Source organism: Echinops telfairi, unplaced genomic scaffold (assembly GCF_000313985.2).
Source record: "Echinops telfairi isolate 266 unplaced genomic scaffold, ASM31398v2 ScPeMD7_7469;HRSCAF=8507_1, whole genome shotgun sequence".
Classification (NCBI taxonomy): domain Eukaryota; kingdom Metazoa; phylum Chordata; class Mammalia; order Afrosoricida; family Tenrecidae; genus Echinops; species Echinops telfairi.
In genome coordinates, this window is record NW_022111373.1 from 9,373,482 (window position 1) to 9,393,948 (window position 20,467).

The 20,467-nt window shown below is 39.0% G+C and overlaps 1 protein-coding gene across 1 annotated transcript in view; it reads left to right on the forward strand.

Moving 5' to 3' along the window:
* Positions 1–20,467, forward strand: part of RAPGEF6 (Rap guanine nucleotide exchange factor 6) — a 231,350-nt gene that overhangs the window by 198,561 nt on the left and 12,322 nt on the right. Inside the window, exons 21-26 of the mRNA XM_004696982.2 lie at positions 2,255–2,466; positions 5,111–5,234; positions 8,101–8,124; positions 11,344–11,564; positions 13,644–13,835; positions 16,358–16,492. Of these exons, the coding sequence (XP_004697039.1) occupies positions 2,255–2,466; positions 5,111–5,234; positions 8,101–8,124; positions 11,344–11,564; positions 13,644–13,835; positions 16,358–16,492 (908 nt within the window). The remainder of the gene's footprint in view (positions 1–2,254; positions 2,467–5,110; positions 5,235–8,100; positions 8,125–11,343; positions 11,565–13,643; positions 13,836–16,357; positions 16,493–20,467) is intronic.

A 20,467-nucleotide genomic window follows, 5' to 3' on the forward strand; every position in this document is an offset into this window, starting at 1 on the left:
ACTGCACCCTGACTGGCTCATCTCTTCCTTGTGACCCATCTGTAAGGGGATGTCCAATTGTCTTTAGGTGGACTTTGGGTCTCTGCTCTGCACTTCCCCTCATTCACATTGATAAGATTTTTTGTTTTGGGTCTTTAGTGCCTAATACCTGATCACATCGACCTCATGATCACACAGGCTGGTGTGCTTCGTCCATGTGGGCTTTGTTGCTTCTCAACTAGATGGCCGGTGTTTGTCTTCAAGCCTTTAAGACCCCAGATGCGATATCTTTTGATAGCCGGTCACCATCAGCTTTCTTCACCACATTTGCATATGCATCCATTTTGTCTTCAGCGATAATGTTGGGAAGGTGAGCATCATTGGAATGCCAGGTTAATAGAACAAAGTGTTCTTGTATTGAGGGAGTACTTAGTGGAGGCCCAATGTCCATCTGCTACCTTAATACTAAACTTGTACATCTATGTACTTAGATTTATTTCCCTATCATTATATATAAATATATTTACATATGCACATACCTGTATTTATCCCTCTGTAAATGTCCTTTGCGTCCTAGTTCTTTCCTTTGTTTCCTTTTACTTTCCTCTTGTCCTACCATTATGCTTGGCCTACATTCGGGTTTCAGTAATTCCTCTCGGTTACATTGTCCTTCATCAAGCCTTACCAGGCATCTTATGTCCTCCTTTCCATCTACTTTAGATCACTTGTTCCCTTGTCCTTGGGTTTGTTAACACCCACTTCCTTCCTCCCCTCCCCCTCTCCTATGTTGCCCTCAGAACTGTCAGTTCCATTGTTTTCTCCTCCGATTTTTTAATCCCGCTTATCTTATCCAGATAGACATGCAGAGACAATAATAAGTACACACAAAAAGAACAAAACAAAACAAGAAAAGAAAACAACAACAAAAACCGATGGCCAAAAAAAGAGAAAAGCCTATGAATAGTTCCAGGTATGTTTGTTGACCTTTAGGAGTGTTTTCTGGTCGAATCTGATGGAGTGCCACACCCTGACCCCAAAGTCTAATTTTTGTATTCTTGGCGACTTTTTTGCTTTTTCTCTCCTTGCTGCTCTGTTGCACACCCTTAGCATTTAGCCTGGAGTGGTGGGGTCAGATCTGGCACAGTTCCCTCACTGTGCCTCCAGTGTTGTCCCTCGAAGCGCTATGGACCAGTGAGGGGCGTTGTGTCTTGTGGTGGGGTGGGCCCTATGGTCCTCTTTGTGCATTGGCTGCTCTGAGCAGGAATATCATCCTCGGGGCTTGGTGCGCCCAGGATGTGTACCGTTCTCTCTTTCCCTCACCGTTTGCTCCTGTGTGCTCTGATCAGACTCGCCCCTCTCCCTGAACTGTAGCTTCAGTGCTGTCCTCTGAAGTGAATTCTTCTGGGGAGAGGTGCTTGTCCATGTGGTTGGGATTGGGGCCAGTCCCAATTTTGATTTTCTACATTAACCAGCTTTGATGATGATTATTAATTAGTTTTAAATAGGCACATAATAAGAGTCCTGGTAGTACAGTGGTTCAAACTTAGCTACTAAACAAAAAGTTGGAGGTTCACACCCACCCAGCTTCTCCACAGAAAAAACACGTGGCTTCTGTAAAGATTACAGCCTAGAAAATCCTGTGGAGCATGTGAGCAAAGTTGGATCAGTGAAAAAGAGCATGTGAGCAAAGTTGGATCAGTGAAAATCCTGTGGAGCATGTGAGCAAAGTTGGATCAGTGAAAATCCTGTGGAGCATGTGAGCAAAGTTGGATCAGTGAGAGAGGTGAGATGGACCTGATACCATGGATGGACACCTGTGGCGTCTTTTTTCCCACTGGAAAGGAAACATGATATGTCAAGTATGGGCTCTCATTGCAAGCTGAAGTTGACATTGTAAATGGCAGAGTGGAGACATGGAAATAATTATGGGGCCCGATTATGTGGCTGATTCTGTGAATCAAACTTAAAAGCCTACCTGGTCTCTAGACTTCTTGTTATTTCAGATGATAAATCTTCCTATCTTAAAAAGTAAATAAATAATGACTGCACATAACCCACTGTTGGCAGAGAAGTAAACCTCTGAGAAGTTCCGAGGACTACTACACCCTTCCTCTCCACCCACCTACTGTCCATCGTTCTAGTATGTTTTAGTGCAACAGTGTCTCTACATAATTTTAGCTGTATTAGGGAAATTTGGTGAATGTACTTTTCTGACCTGAGTGATTCTCCTTCTATCCCAAGTCCTTTTTAAACGTTTTATTCTCATCTTTGACAGTGGCTTGAACCTGGCACCTGTAGCACGACTAAGAGGTACATGGGAAAAGTTACCAAACAAGTATGAGAAGCACCTTCAAGATTTGCAAGACATTTTTGATCCATCCAGAAACATGGCAAAGTACAGAAATATTCTTAGCAGTCAGAGCATGCAGCCTCCAATTATCCCACTGTTCCCCGTTGTCAAGAAGGATATGACATTTCTACATGAAGGTAACTTGAAATTTTGGAAGTTTAGCTTCAGGTCATTCTACAGAATTGTTATAGTTTCAAACATAATAATTACATATCACAGATAAACACCTTTTAGGACTCCAAATTTAAGTGTTTACCTTTTGCAAAGCAATCAAGCTAAAATAACAACACTGGTCTCTGTCTTATAATTTTTGTGTTTGATAATGTTCCTTGAATTCTTCCTTTATTGAAGGACAAACAAAACAATGAATTAGAAACTAACCCCCAGCCTAGAAGCCCTACTCACATTCCTTCCCAAAATACTACCCTCTCTGCAAACGTAAATGTTATCCTGATTTCCAATATTTTGCTTTCCTTTTGCCTGTGTGACTTTTACTAGTTTTGGGAAATTCCAAAGCATCTTGTCTTCAAATTTTTTGTTTGCTCTTTTATTTACTCTCCATTAAGAACTCTGATGGTCACCTTTGCTAGACTTGTCGCTGTACCCCTAACATCTGTCTCTGATCAGTATAATCTAGATCCTCTCTGGGTCATTCTGTAGTCCCTTTATTTCCTCTCGAATTTTAATCATGTTATCTTTTATTTACATGTGTCTTGTTGTTAACAAAGCAATGGACATTGTCATTAAGATTTTACAAAAATAGTAAGATGTTGGAGATGATTCCATTCTTCCAGAGAGTAATAAAACTTGCTCTGGACAAGCAACCTAGGGGTGGAAGTAATCTATAAAAATGTTGATATAATTTAGCGCTGGTATACATTGAGTTCATCCTTCATCCTAGAAGTTGAAGCCCTTCAGGGCTTTGGTCTCCAAAGCATTGAGGATTTACCTCAACTTAAGCTGTTTTTCTCTCACCTAAAAAGGTTCAGTTGTCCTGCTTTGTTTTATGTTTTGTCCAGCTTTTTATTTGTTATGAGTAGAAGGATTAATCTGAATTACAAAATCTATTCTTCCAGTATAATTTATTTTTAATAAGGATATGTTATTCTCCCTCAAAACAGATGTACATTACTTGAGTACCTTGATCAGTTAGCTTTTAACTAGCGTGGATACCCTGAAATATTCATGTCTAATATATATGCTCATTGTCATTGAGTTTATTCCAATTCATCGTGACCCTGTAGGACAGATTAGAACTGCACCTATGGGTTTCCTAGACTATTAACTCTATGGGACTTGGAAACCTCATCTTTCTCCTGCAAAGTGATTGGTGGCTTTAACATTAGCAGCCCCCTGTGTAACCCCTACACCACGAGGGTTTCTTCTAATAGATAGCTCCTGCTAACTGTGAGATAGAAAACTATTCATGCTTCTGACTGTATGGTTCTCACACTTGGCTTCAGGGCCTTGGACTCCCTTAACGGTAATTTAGGGGCTGCTGTGGAGAATGGACTAGGATTAAGTCCAACTATTAAAGATACAGTTCTGGGCATCAGCTTGACCTTTGAACATGTAATTTTTGCTTTGTAGTTTAGCTTGGGTAAACCAACAAAGAGGCTAAGTGTGGCTTCATACCTAATCTTTTGAAAGAAAAGAAGGCCATTTTGAAAGCTGCTTGGACTCGCTTCTTAGCAAACTATAACAGAACAGAAACACAATTTAATAGAACATGTGAACCAGTACTGCGTTAGTGATTAAAGTCATCATTGTAAATTTACACACACTGAGAGGGGAAAGTGAATGGAGGTTGAAGAGTGTATTCCTGTTGGATGGGATCTTCAATGTCTTAAATATTGACAACTTACTTAATCATTTTTGTAATATTGTCACCCAAAGAAAACTTATTTACAGGCTGGATTTAACTATCGCCCAAAAATCACCACTTGTTTTCAAGTGCTATACCCTTGCTGTCCTAGAGAGCAGATACAAGTCCTTCATTGCAAATGGACTAGACTAGACGTCTAGAGAGGTAGATTTGAGGGGCTATATATTTTATAGGTTTGCTTATAAAATTATGAGATTACATTTTTTAGCACTTTCCTACATTCATAATATTCCTATAACCAACAGAATCTTTCCTAGTATCGAGCTCACTTTCAGGGAGTAGGCTTTGGGCAGTGCCGCAGGACCAGGCAGTATTTTGTTCTGTTGTGCATAGGGTCACTATAGATCAGACCAGACTCGTTGGCACCTCACAATAACAACATAGATTTAGTAGTTCTTATAAATAAAAGTTAAAATCCGATAAGGTTTTGATCTGTACCACCACAGGAAAACAACTTGACTTCTGCCACTTTTACATGTTGTTGATGGTCTTAGGTTTCACTGAGTCAGTTCCAGTGAAAGAAGCCCTGTGTAACTATAACAACTGTGAGGATGGCACAGGACCAGGCAATGCTCTGTTCTATTCTGCATAAGGTCTCATGAGTCAGTACAACAAAAGTGCGCAGGACTGTGCCGTTTGCATAATCATTGCTATGCTTAATCCCATTGTTGCAGCCACTTGTCAGTCCCTCTCATTGAGATGCTTTCTCTTCTGTTGCAGATCCTTTACCAAGCATAACATCCTTCTCCAGGGACTGATCCCTCCCGACAACTTATCCAAAGTCTCTGAGACAGTCTTCATTGTCTCATTTCTTAGGAACATTCAGGCTGTACATCTAATACCTTTATAGAGAGATAGATTAATATTGGAAATTAAATAATTATTTTTATTTTTAGGAAATGACTCCAAAGTAGATGGCTTAGTAAACTTTGAGAAGCTCAGAATGATTGCCAAGGAAATTCGTCAGGTTGTTCGAATGACTTCTGCTAACATGGACCCGGCTATGATGTTCCGGCAGAGGTATGGCATTGAATTATGTAAATGCGCTGAAGAGTGGTATGCAGATTGATTCAGAGCCATGTATTTACTTACTGACCATCTCAGTCTGTGGGAGCTGCAGGTGGTTGATGTGATTGGTCACTGACCAGGAAGCTGGAGGTCTGGGTCCACCCAGAGGCACGTTAGGAAAAAGACCCTGCAGCTACTTCTGAAAAGTCAGCCATTGAAAACCCCACAAAGCATCTTTCCTCTGGCACACACCACGTTCCCGTGACTGGTCTTCCGAGTATATAGATTTTTTATTGTTCTTTAAAAGATCAGCGGATTTAAGCCTAAACAAATTGCTAATCTTTGCTGTACTTATGCTTTTATCTGGTCTCCAAGCTAAACTGTGAAGTCCACACATGCCTATTACTTTCACAGAATATTTTTAAAGTTTTATCTCTAACTAATTTATACTTCAGTCTTATAAAAATCTAGTCCTTGTTCTCAAGCGATACTACTACTGCTATTTTTTAGTAAAGTGTTTGATATGTTGTTGTTGTGCCATTAAGTCAGTTTCAATTGTAGGGCAGAATAGAACTGCTCAACAGAGGTCCTTGGGCTTAATCTTGATGAGAAGATTGCCAAATCTTTTCTCTCGCAGAGGCATTGGGTGGGGCAAACTGCCAATCATTTCGTTAACTGTCGAGTATTTAAAAATTAGGGCACTGGGGTTCCTTTCAGATCCTTTATAAATTGCACGTTTAAAGATATTCCATCTTTAATAAAAGTGGTATTATTTGTAACCTTATCTTTTAAATGTTTATTTAAAATTCACTTTTAATGTAATAAGAAAATCCACTGGCATTCAGTCGATTCCAACTCATAGTGACCCTATAGAGTTTCTGAGACTGCCAACCTTTATGGGGCAGGTCGCTTCATCTTCCTCCAGCAAAGCAACTGGTTGGTTTGAACTACCAGCCTTGTGGTTAACAACCCAAAGGCTACCCCACAATTACAAAAAAAACTGTAAAATTACCAAAATTGTCAATTTGTTCTGTAATCACTGAAATTTTCAGAGTAAATAGACACCAGTGTTTTAATTTGGGCTCATTTTGCCTCTGTGCCTATATGTTTAACATCTATTACTAAGGGCTTTGAAAAATAAAACACTTGCAAAGACATACACAATTCCTGTAGTTTAAAAATATATACTCTGCTAGAGAAATCAACGCAAACTCACTGCCATCCAATTGATTCTGTCTATAGGACAGGATAGAACTGCCCCCATGGGTTTCCAAGACTGAGTCTTTACGGGAGTAGAAAGCCTCATCTTTCTCCCTAGGGGCGCTGGTGGTTTCTTACTACTGACCTTGTGGTTAGCAACCCACATTGCACTGCCTGGGGTTCTATACTAAGGAAACAAAGTATTTTCTTCTTTAAAAGTCACAATTGAACTTTTTGTAACCAAACAGTGTGTGTAGGGATCTTTGTTTTGTTGTTTGTTTTGTTCTGTTTTGTTTTAAATCACTGTTCAGGAATCTTTGTTTTAGTAAGTAGTTGATCTCATGGTTCCTCTAGTTCAGAGACCCTCAAAGTCTGGAGAAAGGGATAGATCCCTAGTCTCTTCTTTCTTACCCATCTCACTTCTGCCCTTGAGAACCACTACACATAACAAGAGCTGTCATTGCTCAGCACTCTGGAGGCAGAATCAGAACCCGTGATCAAAGCAAACCTGCAGGCATGTTTCTTTGTTTGGGGGTTGTTGCATGTCTAAAAGCTGTTCAATGCCCCTCACCACCCGTTGTCTTACATCAACCTCCATTCCCGCATATATGTTACCAGCTTGGAATGTGCACTTCTGGCTCTTCCAACCCAGTTGATAATGCAATAAGTACCAGCTACACTTCAGAAAGGAACAAAGAAAAAAATTTATAAGGAAATGAATAAAAGCCGATGTTCTTGGGAGTGGACTGTGCTGAGTAGGATAAGAGAAAATGAAAGTTTTTTATAAGGTTCAGATTACAGTGAACCTTTCCCAAATCTATTTTACCAGCCAGTAATGAAATGCAGTATCTTTCTTTGAGCAAATAATTGTTCGTTTTTGTGGTATGTATTAACTAGTGTGGACTCGATCCCAAAATCCAAACTCACTGCCATTGAGTCCATTCTAACTCAGAGCAGCCCCATAGAGGGTTCAGAGGGTTTGTCCATCTTTCTAAGAGCAGGCAGCCTCATCTGTCTCCCACAGAGAGCCGCCGATGGGCTTCAACCTCTAACCTTTCGGTTAGCGTTCTAACACCCAGCAGAATTCCCTTTTATTTTAATATAATCAATTTGCTGACTTATGACTATAGCAACTATTTTATCAAGAGAAACATTGATGGCATATTTTTATTTACATTTTAGATTTGTTCACAAATTCCTATCGGATACATTGGCAGAGAAATTCTGAATTTCAAAATAAAATTATAAATCTTCCTCAATGTTCCTTATAATTTCACCATACCACTTACATGAATGACTTTAAATATTTTCAGTGGGGAAGGCTCAATTCCTTTCCTTTAAAGTTTTCTTTCCTAAGAACTTTGTAGTAAGTTAATGTTTGTTTTTGTTTGTTTTTTCTCTAATGTGATTGGTCCAAAACATATTTTTCTTAATATTTTTTAGCGGCTCTAGCTCACATCTTAATGCATCTTATACCCCACCGCCCCCCACCCCCTGCCACTACCACCACTACCCTGCATTCCATTAAAGTCATTTTACTGTTAAGCGTCAACCTTATTCTAGTAAAGTTTTTCTGGTCTATTCTGTCTGCATAGTTTCTCTGACTTTCACCTGTTGTCTTTTTCCTGTGCTTTCCTGTTCAAACACATGCTTCAATGTTTGTGGCTCTTGCTTACAGGAAGAAGAGGTGGCGGAGTCTGGGGTAAGTGTAGAAATGAACGCAACTGGAATGAAAGTTGTGCAACTCTTAACATATACTGCATCCTTTTCATTAATGCACGCACCAAAAACAGCATGCGTTCTATTAACCCTGTCAGCCTACGTTCCTGACAAATGCCTTTTGCTAACAAGAAAATTAGTGATAGAGCTAGCCTTTTCTTTTCTTGTCTTTTTTAACTTTTCCATTTTTGATGTCCCATAACGCCCTTCTGCATTTTAATTTAGCAGTATCAGTTAAATAATTATGATGATAGTGACTATTTCTTTTGCCCTTGCTATATGCCAGGAATTGTTCTAAGCACATTAAACAAATGAGCTTATTTAATTCTGCATCCACCCTACAACCAAACCAAACTCGCCACCATCAAGTCAGTGCTGTCTCATAGCAACCCCCTGTGGGTTTCCGAGACTTAACCATTTACAGGTGTAGAAATCCTGGTCTTTCTCCCAAGGAGCTGCTGATTGTTTCAAACTGCTGACCATGCAGATCGCAGCCCAACACGTAACAACACCAGGGCTGCTCCACCATACAAAGGAGGTACTATTATTAGTCCTATTAAACACATGGAAAAGAGAGAGTCTCCCAAAGTCTTAAATTTCAAACCTGAATTTAAGCCATTTTATTTTCTTGTATGTAAATATATAAATGTATTAAAATTAATGGGAGGTGTGATGCACTTCACATCAGTTTATTAAAAGAGACTTTTATCCAAGCTGAACTATAAGATTGAGTTCATACATAATTGAACTCTTAAGATCCTCAGATCACTGATAAAACCAGACTTCCTGGATTATTTAAATTTTGTGTGAAATTCTACCTTGAAATAAAACTTCTAAAATCCCGTTTTTTGGCAACTGTGATAGAATTAAAAACTGCTGTCTTTTCAAGTTGACTAAGTCTCTGCTCAAATATAACTAGATATCTAGTTAAGAGTCTAAGAATGTTGCAGATCCTAGAAGTCATCTAATTATTAGTCTTTTCATTTTTAGATAAAAAAGGAGGCCCAGCAATGAGATAGCTGTTTTTGTTTTTTTGTGTGTGTGAGCTACTTTCTATGTGTCTTACTTTAACTGAGTCTTGTCTTTTATGTATGATCTTGCTTTCTGTCAGAGCAAGGTGATCTTGATTCTCCTTCTCTACTTCCTTCCTCCCTGATGTGTGTAATTGGCATACGTTTTTATCTACGTGTACATTTATGTCTTGGTAGAAATGGATCCCTGGGATTACCATGTGAAGAGTATTTGGACCATATATTTCGGTGGGCATTGGGTGTATGAATGACATACTAATAACATCCTCTGTGTGCTCAGCTTGAGAATCATGTGATGCTTGTGGCCTTAAATATTTCTGTTCTTATGTCTGAGTATTTGCTTTCTTGCGGATAACTTAGAAGATATTTTATTATCATTTATCACAGTGTTTTTACCATCTAACAAGCTAATAGAGATTTGTAAATATCCTCTTATTTTGGTTATCAGTTTTTAAAAAATCATTAAACACTTATTGTCATTTGGTCTGATATGTTGGATCTTGATTTGACTGTATTTCTTTGCATTCAAGGCATCAATTGTTGGATACACTATTTTATGATCTTCTAAAAAAAATCACCACAGTGCTTATCATCACTAAGAATTCATAGACTTACTGAAAGAAACTTGGAGGTTTTTATCCTGTAACACCTGTGCATAAATATAAATTAAAACCAAGTAAATTAATTAGGATTTTTTAAAACTCCTTTATATGCAGATATGAATCTTGAATCATTTCTAATGTCATCGTTGTCCTTTTTATCCTTGACACATACGAGTATTGCCTTCAGGCTTAATTAAGTGTGTTTATAATGAAACTTTTCTACAACAAGCTATAAAAGTAACACTAGAACCACTGGTGTTGGGCACTAAGACTGGCTTCCCCAATACATTGTTACTTCCTTCTGACGCCTACTTTGGGAATATTGTTCAACTACTCAGATTCAATCATTTGGTTGCTAGAGCTTAAAATAGTTATTTGTTAACATCATTGTATATAAGCAGTGACAAGGACATCTCTCCTTCTGTCTGACCAATAATAGCAACTGGGAGTTGCCATTGAACGTAAGGCATTGCCTATTTCAGAGAACTTAAAATATGAAAGAAAAAGTACCTTTCAGCGAAGTTTTACTTAATTTATCATCAGAATAGTTGGATTGGAGTGTTTATGAAACTGGATATGTGAGCACTGAAGAAACCATTGAATGGCTGTGGTCTATGTATAATTAGAATGTTTTGTATATTATGGTTCATTTAGAAAACTCATAAATTTATTGTTTTTGAATGATTGTCATGGCAGCTGCCTTTAAAATTAAAATTCTCCAAGAGCCTTGCAAAGACTGGCTTTGTTAGAAAAGACAAACAGCATTACAATTCCTGTTTCCTATTGGCTGTATACGGAGCCAGTGTAGAAGGATGGTTGACAAGGAGAGTAGAGTTGAATAAAGCCGTGGCTTGTTTGAATTTGTGAATTTCTACCTAGCTTTCAGTTCTGTCACATTCAGAGGGATTACAGAAAAGAGACCCCAGATACCCAGTCCTCATAACACCTTCCCATTCTGTGTGCCAGTGGAACCATTGGACAGTTTGGCTGTATTTCTAGTCTCTGATAATACTTAGCTGAATGTAAATGCAATTGTGTTTCACTACTAATATCTTAGTTATTACTTTTTGAGTTTGGACCAAGATCTAGTTATTGATAAACTTGACCAGCATTCTCAGAATGGGCCTGCTGTAGACAGGAATGGTGCTGGCAATAGCATGTCCACAGCAGAACATACAATCCAAAGGTGCCCTAGTACAGATGGACTCGTCCTGACCCAGGCTCTTGCGCTAGGTGCTGAGTATGGATGCCCTCCCGAGCTAGAAAAATAATTTTACTTGTACCTTGGGTTTATATAGACACAAACACACAGGTCTTACAAAATATGCTCAGCAGGGTGAGGGGTGGGGGGTTGTCACCTTATTCTTTTGAATTCTGCACTTTGCCAAATCTTGTTCTTAATTCAAAACATTGCCATGTGTGTCAAATTACTTTTCATTAATGCTTTTATCGTTTAACTTATTTGCATCAGCATGCAATAGCATTAACAGAGCAAAAGTCTTTTACCCTTCAGTGTGCTCCGTATCTCAAGGTTACAACCCTTTTATTGAGATCTCCATCTTCTGACAGGTCACTGAGTCAAGGCAGCACAAATTCAAACATGCTGGATGTTCAGGGAGGTGCTCATAAAAAACGGGCCCGCCGCAGCTCTCTGCTTAATGCCAAGAAGCTCTATGAGGATGCTCAGATGGCAAGGAAAGTGAAGCAGTATCTCTCCAGTCTGGATGTAGAGACAGATGAGGAGAAGTTCCAGATGATGTCTTTGCAGTGGGAGCCGGCATATGGCACCTGTGAGTACCAGCCTCCGAGTTCACACTTGTATAACACTAAAGGGACAACAACATAGTTTATTTCCTTAGAATTATGTGCTGTGCTCCCAAGAAAATTTTTTACTCACAAAAGATTACTGACATGTCCCTAAGCACCATATTATCCTGTTTATAGGATACTCACGCTCATCCCTTCCTGATGATCATCATAAAGCAAGAAAAAGAGGGATAGGTAGTTTATGATTGAAACCAGTAGACAGCATTCACAGCATTCTTCTTTTAAAGTTCTTGTAACATTTGGAACATTGTTAGAAAAATGTACCTTTGTTTTTAAATGAGTAAATGTACATAAAGTATATTTTGGTTTTGGATATCTGATTTTCTTTGCTCTCTAAGTCTGACTTGGGATAGTCACGATCACACAGACTTCTTTTATGCTTTGCTCTTCGTTAAAATTATGACACTCAGAAAAAATTCCATATACACGTTCCTTTAAGTTGGCTTCTGTTTATTTTTGCAAAATTTATTTTTAGATGTTTGATTAAATAATAACTTTATTCCCAAGTCCAAGAACTTTAAGTGATTTCTGAGCATTCCAGGTTTTAGTTCTTCCTAAGAAATTCAGTGTATGTATATAGGTATATATGTTTGGGGCATTTACCTATGAACTTTTTCCTCTAGTTGTCATTAAAGTAAGCTGTTAGTGGGAAATGATTATTGAGAGTAGGGATTATTGAGAGTAGGAAAGTGCTTTTGACTCTTCCGTTTGGAGCCACTGTATGTTGTTCCGTAGCATTGCCTGTTTCAACTTTGTGAGACGGTTTCTAATTCTTGTCACCAAAACCAGACCATAGGTTCCCAAACCTATTTGGCCTTCCCTTGGCTCTTCAAAACCTTTGTTCCTTAACCCATAATCTAAGATAAAGTGTAGATACCAGCTTTTGCAGCTCCCCCTAGGTCAGCAGTTCTCAACTTGTGGGTCATGGCCCCGTTAGGGGGTGAATGACCCTTTCACAGGGGTTACCTGATTCATAACAGTAGCAAAATTATAGTTAATAAAGTAGCAACGAAAGTAATTTTATGGTTGGGGGGATCGCCATACCATGAGGAACTGTATTAAAGGGTCACAGCATTAGGAAGGTTGAAAACCACTGCCCTAGGTCATTCCAGCACCTGGGGGGCGGGGGGGGGGGGGGAAAGAACCCTAATTTAGTTATTATCTCTATATATTCATTATACTGAAAACAGATAAATACAAAAACCAAGAGTCAAGAAGGCTACCAACAATAAAGGGCCTTTTTAATTAGGCTAGATAAATATTAATTGATTGTCATGGATTAATAAGCATTGTTATAAACAATGCTCATCTCTGTGAAGGAAATATACAGGATGCCATGAGAACATAAAGCATGGGTTCCTGACTAGTCACTGCAGGCTGTGAGAATTTCAGGAGGGCTCCCTAAAGGCTGTGAGGAAGTTATCTGAAAGATGAACGGGGCAGCTTTCTGATTTAGGGAATGATTGAAAGCTGATTTAACAGAAACCTAGAGATTGGGGAAAGGGGGAAGGGGTACATCGTTCAAGAAGGCAGGCTGACGCTAGATCCTGCAGGACTGTATAGACCTTATTTATAGACATCCTCGACTCAGGTCTTCATCCTGATAGCAGTGGTAAGTCATCTGAAGGTTTGAGCAGGACATGTGGAGAAGAGAAATTTTTGGTTTATCCTTTTGGAAACACCTGAATGGAGGACAGCTTGAAGGATAGGATACTCTTGCAGTAGTATAGGTGAGAGGATCTTAGCTTGGCCTTGAGAGTGACAGTGGGGATGGAGATAATTAACTTAATAGAGACCAGAATTATTTAGGAAGTTAAATTAATAGACTTTTCTATAAAATTTTAGAGGCAGCATTTTGTAATACTTAAGTAAAATTACTTTTAAGAAATTATTTTTTTTAGAAAATTATATTTTTATGTTGAAATAGATGGTTTTAAAGTAAACATTTATTATTACTGTCAGTGGTAATAACTTCTTTCTCCCCCCTCCTCTGCCCCCCCAAAAAAGTGCAGAATCACCTATTTCTTACTCTTTCCTATTAGTGACCAAGAATTTAAGTGAGAAAAGATCAGCCAAATCATCAGAAATGTCTCCAGTGCCTATGCGGTCAGCTGGCCAAATAGCCAAAGCTCACCTGCATCAGCCCCACAGAGTAAGCCAGGTGCTCCAGGTGCCAGCTGTTAATTTGCACCCCATCAGGAAGAAGGGTCAGACAAAAGACCCCGTCACATTGAGTGAGTATTCACAATAATTCACATTCATGAAATTGAACTATCCAGAGAAATTAGATTGAAAAATAACTATAAATTTAAATACTCAGGAGATCAGCTATTTAATTTGTGTAATGTAGATCATCGTTTCATGAATGAAAAATATTCTTTTTGTGTGTGGATGTTTAATGGCATTATACATTTCTTAAATTGGGACATTAGAATTCCTCTAATATTAAAATCTTTAGATCATCAGAAAACGTGCAGGGATACGTCTTAAAACTTAGTACATTTAAAAGTTTGAAGGACCTTTTATCAGATAACCAATGCAGATACTTCCCGTAAAAACTGAGAGTGGAGATACTAAAAATGATTGTATGTTTTTTTTAATAACCACTTCAGGGATATGTTGTGTAATATATATTTCTCAGAAATAGCACTTTTTTTCTTCTTACTATGCAATGAAGACCTTATCCAAATTACTTTGTTTTAATTGTATGGCTATTTTAGCTTTTTGAGTGGAAGCATGGTTAGATCTGGTTCCATGCATTATACATATAGAACCTGTTGGATTTTATTTTATTTTATTTTGAGATACAAAGTTGAATAAGGATTGCCCCCTCCTTTGCTGGATTTTCAGTCTGATGATATAGACACTTACAGAAACATAGCTTCAGTGCAATGTGTGTTATGTTGTTCCAGAACATAAGATTTTGGGGAATATAGAAAAGAACAAAGGAGAAGGACCTTTTAGCCTAGGAAGGGATTCGGATGAAGGTTACTCAGAAACCAGACCCTGCGTGGTGCCAATGGTTAACATGTTCGTCTGCCAATCAAAAGGCTGGAATTCACAGTCTAGAGGCGCCTCAGAAGAAAGACCCAGTGATTTACTTCTAAAATGTCAGCCTTTGAAATCCCTATGGCGCACACTTTTCTGACACACATGGGGTTGCCATGAGGCAAAAACCATTGGATCACGACTGGTAATTAGGCAAAGGGTCCAGGCAAGTTGCTTCAGACAGAAGAAACAACATGTGTCAGCAAGGAGCTACTTGCAACTTGCTACCCATTAGTACAATGCTGTGTGCAGTGTTGAGAGGCAATAATGATGGTAGCTAACACAAAGCACTGACTGAGTGCCAGGCTTTAAATACTCTATAGTCATATAATAACCCTACACCACAGGTGGTATTGGCCCTCATTCTGCAGAGATGGAACTGTTATGGACTCTAGGCACACTTCCAACTACGATGCAGCCTCCCAGGATGAAAAACAGTGAAGGGTATAGGTATGCCCAAATTGTGACATGCTAAAAGCAAAGTTGTCGGCAGGAAGCCGTTGAAGAAATTTCAGCAAGAGATTATAGTCCAATTTATGATTGAAAGGAGGACTCTAACAAATGTGCTTGACACAATGGATGGCTTGTGATAAGTTGTACTAGCCCCCAATAAAATGATTTTTTTCTAAAAGAAAGGAAAGCGGACTCTAGAGCGTGAGTGGAAGTGGGTGGGGCCTGGGGGCCTGGGTTAGTTTTGTGGCTGTGAAGAGGAAGACCGGGTTGGATGCAGAAGTTGGTGGTATTCAAAGTATGGCACTTGATTTCTTGACATATAGACAAAAATGAAGGCAGACTTCACAGTTGGCAAAAGTTTATACATCATTTGCTGGTGGGACAGAGGGGAAGAATATGACTTGTACAAGGTGGTCCACTTCTTCCCTCCTACTGTAATATGTCTTCTGTTTATGTAACCAAGATGTGAAAATGGCATTTAATTATGGGGTAGTGTGAGTACACTGTGATTCAAACTTTTCCAGTGTCAGGGGCAACTTGTGACTATACTTGTTACTCATCCACATTGCACTTTTATTACTGGTCAAGAGCAATGTCAGAAGCTCATTGAAATCTGTCCAGCGTTGTGACACAGGGCCAGCTAATGGACAAGGGATTAGATTGGACTATGCACAAATGTTTCCAGTGGGCTCCATACTATTTTTCTATAAATTCATGATTCTTTCTGTTGTTTACTTCTCTCCTGTAGTGTGAATGTGTGAATTTAGTGCTCTTGAAAAGGGCTGGACTGACAGCCCTGCAGCCTCTTCTGTATGCCCACAGAGCAGATGCAGCACAGGTAGTGACAGTGCCAACATCCCACACTGCCCCGACCACATGCCTCGCCCTGACTTGGAGAGGCCACCTCTAGAGGGGAGAGAGGAGTTTGAATCCATGTCTTCTCTATTCCGACATTGAACAAACATGTCAATTGTGGGAGGTGGGGCACTGTACTCCAACTGTAAAATTGATTTCCCTTATGCCACAAAGCAAACAATTAAAAAAACCCTATTATAATTTGGTTTGTACTGAATTTGATTAAACAACCTAGAGGTGAGAATCTCTGTGTGCCATTACCCAGTCATTTAGTCCCCGTCTGTCATTTACACATTTCAGTTTACTGCACATCATGGCTTTAGTTATGGAGTCATCTAGGCAACTGGCAACATTGTAACTGCAGAACGATCATTATTTACTTCCTTTGTTTTATTTTTAGGTACAAGTTTACCTCCCAAAATCATAGGAGCAAGTGAAGAAATGAGTGGTCGGAAACATGCAGAAGATACGATTTCTGTGGCCTCGTCCTTGCACTCCAGTCCCCCTGCGTCTCCTCAAGGTTCCCATCGCAGAGGTGGGCTGTTCATGTGCTACCAGAAAACACTTGCAGCACAGGTTTTGCTTTTTTAATGTAGAGTAATAATGGGAAGTGTTAAAATCATCCCTAACTTTTTAAAATTTTCATGTTTTGCATTGAATTACAGGCAGTCACCAAGTTATGAATGTCCAGCTTAGTACAGCCCAGAGTTATGAACCAGTTCCATAGAGATGCTGTGTTAAAGATATGAAGTACATAAAATGGCTTCATAGTAATAGGTGCTGCTTTGCAATGCATTATTATTATTGCTGTATTACATTAACAATGTTTTTAATATAACTGAAGTGTTTCTTTAATGCATAAAGGTACACTATCTTATGTCAAGCATTTGACTGATGATTATACAAACTGTACCTAATTGTTCTAGCTGACATGCAAATTTGACTTAAAGACAGACTTAGGAGGGGAACTCATTCATAATTCAGGGACTGCCTATATTCAGATATGCTTCAGGTATTAAGTATCATATAATGAAGATGGTAGTATTCAAAGTATGGCACTTCTTGATATGCAGATAAAAATGAAGTCAGGCTTCAGAGTTGTTTTGTTCTATGCAGATTCTTAATGTTAGTGTAATTTGAATTTCTAAAATTTAAATATTTTATGGAATTTTGCAAAGAAGAATTTCTACAAGAAATTGTTTTGAACAAACTATAAGCTTTGGGGGAAAGTATTTAGGTGTATACATTAGTAAAGGAATATTACCTTTTTTAAATTGAAGCTGAAAGTAATCTACATCCTTGTAGATTTTTATATTTATACTGAGCCTCTTGAGATTTTCTCCTAATACAAAGTGAGGCTGTGTAATTTGCGTTTAGTTGTAGTTGCAGCTTGTCAGCTACACAGAGGAGTCCTCTCATTAAGGTTTATATTGCTCACTTTGGCTCCTCTGAGTTATCTGTATACCCAGGGGATCAAGGCTTCTTATTTGTGGATCTTTACAGATACAAAAGAACTGAATTTTTAAATAATAGCACAGTATAATACAGGGTCAGAGAAGTCCCGCTTATGAATTCTAGCAGGAGAGAGAAGCTTTCAGAGCTTGCCTCAGGGTCTGTGTCCTACATTTCATCTTACCCTTAAGAGAGCTCTCTTCTTTTTGCCACCTAAGTGGTATCGTGACATCAGACCTGAGTGAATCCTGCCTCTGTTCCTCAACAACTGTGTCAGCAGCTTTCTTCTAAGGTGGGTTTTCCTGTCAGGGGAAAATAAAAAAGACAACCGATTTTAGGTGCCTCACATAGATGATATAAGATAATGTTTCTGAAGCCTGGTGTTACTAAATTGGAGTTTCTCTTTCCTGATACCACCTGAAGGGCAACATACCTCCAGGACTCGCCTACCCTTCCCTCATTTGACGAAGCTGAAACGAGCCACAAGTTACACTCTCACTCTGGTTTTACTAAGAAAAACTTGGGAAAATCAAATAAGACATGTAAATAGTATATAGGAAACTCCCAGATTACAAGACTTTATTTTGAAAACTCTCTTGTAAGTTGGTTGTAATACAAGTCAAATGTCTCTTCTCCACCCCACCCCCTTCTTAAGGCCTGCTATACTGCAGGGTTTTGAGCAGTGTATCATAAAATTGAACATCTGAAGCTGACAATAATCAGCAAATCACCCACTACAACAATGTATGTAGTTCATATTACCAACACTAAGATGTACCAAAAAAACCAGGCTTTCGTTCCTAATGTAGTTCTTCATATGTACAGCACATTATTAAACCGGAGACTGCCTGTAGCTCATATCTGGTTTGTGAGACACACAGACCTGTTTCCTTCCTTGTCCATAGGGTCCTGCCCACAGTGCCTTTGATGAGATTTCAAGGAGTGGGTCTGGGAGCCATGCTTCCAGTCAGACAGATGGTCCAAATGAAGAGCCTTAGGGCTCCTCCACTGACTTCTGAATCCTCTTCTCTTTGGGAGGCTACTGTAGACATTTATCTCATTGGGAAACTGTTTTTTATGCTTCAATATGACTTGTGGGGAAGAAGCAGTAGGAACCGAAAATCTATTTTCAACAATAAATTCATTTCACCACTGGAATAAAGTCTTTTTTCTGTAGTCCCTTTCACTGTGTGGCTAACAATTGACCTTGGCCTTTATAGGTTTCTGAGCCAGCCACATAGTCATGCTCAGAAGCTTGAAGACATTTTTTATCTTCGAAGCTATTTCTGATTGTCATTATATATGTTCTATCAAAATGCCAACCCAATATCATATTTCTATTTACTTTCATTGACAGTTGTTGCCAGTAATCTGATCGAAAGAAAAATGTTATCATCGTACTAGGAGTATGTTATTAGCATCTGCTCCAAGTTCTTGCGAAAGTTTGCGATTAGTTCTTTGTTCCCCAACAACTAAAATAAGCCCATCTTCCTGCACTTATCTTCCCAGGGCATCAGGCACACAGCCTCCACCTCAGAGGCACAGCACATTTTAGATGTGCTATTTATATATCCTACTTGCTTTTAACTTTTTCTTAGTAAAATCTGCCTGAAGAGTCTAGAGAGTTGGTTCTGAGAGATAAATCTGGTCATATGAAATACTTGATATTTTTCCTATTTTTACCAACTTCCACGTGCTTTTTAAGTTTTTATTAACGTCTTATTTTGATCAAAGGTGAATCATTTTTCCATGTTCTCTCTTGCAATGACTAATGTTTATGCTATATTGTAGACTATCCGTTTAAAGATACTTTGCTAGAGTTCAACATTTTAGACATTGTCAAGATGTTCAGATTTTTTAATTAGTGAAATGTTATATAAGCCAGACTAATTGTGATTCATTGGAAAGAACTGACTGACCATGTCAGGGTTTTTGCATCTCTCTCTCCAGTTGGCAGTGTCCTATCTGATCACAGCATCCTGCTGCACCTCTCAGGGGTCTCCTCACCCCCTCCCGGGGAGTCCAGCACCACCATCAGTGGCCAGAGCTGCCCCGGAATAGGTGGGGCTTACTTGCAAAAGAAAATTCTCCAGATTACCAGGAGCACAGCCAAAAGAACAGACAGGACCCTGAAGGCCACTGAGGAGAATAGAGACAGGACTATTTGTGAGAACACAGCCAGGAAGAGAATGACCTCCCCGTTTAGAAGATTTAGGGAAAGAACTCTTTCAAGGGAGAGAGTAGCCAACAGCAAAAAAGAGGACGCAGATCACAATCAAGCACCAGAAAGCTGTGAGACAGTAAAGGATGTTGGAGGCAACATCAGAGAGGAGAAAAAAGGGAGTGGCGTCTGCAACTCAAATAGCCAAAGCCACAGTAACGTTTTAAACTGCTTCCACACGCGGTTCAAGTCTAAAAGGAGAAAGACGCTGTGAACGAAGTTCCAGATTTAACTTTTAGTGTTAAATTTGTTTTCCGTTATTAATGTAAATGTAGCTTATAAATTAAGTTTGTCAAACAAAGCCGAGGCAGACAACTTAATATTATGAGCGTGTTACGATGAGTATTACATTACGGGTCCTCTGGCAGCAAAGTAAATACTGCTTTAAAGTGCCTTTTTGTATAATGTTATTTTTCTACTGTATTGAGTTAGTAAAGTTTATTCTGTTGTCTTCTGTAGTTGGCTTTATTTCTTCTCGGTAGCAGATGAGTCTGTGAGTGACTGACGTAAGGAGAAGAAAAGGCGTATAGAAACCAATGTGCACTTTCACTATAAACTCCCAACTCCCAAGAGTGATCTCTCTGGTCAGAATAGTTGCCTTGGAGATTTTTATTACTCTTGTTTTTCAACTACTTTATAAACAGAAGAAAAGAAGTATTTTGAGAGGCAAGAAAATGCCTCTCATCAACACATTAGCCTCTTTTTTTTTTTTGGCCAAATGTTTCTGATGAGTGAGAAGAGAGTAAAACAGCAAGTTCACAGTCTTCTGGGTAACTTACTTGGAAATGCAATCAGGGTGCCCCACCCAGACCCTGTAAATCTGAATGGCTAGAAACA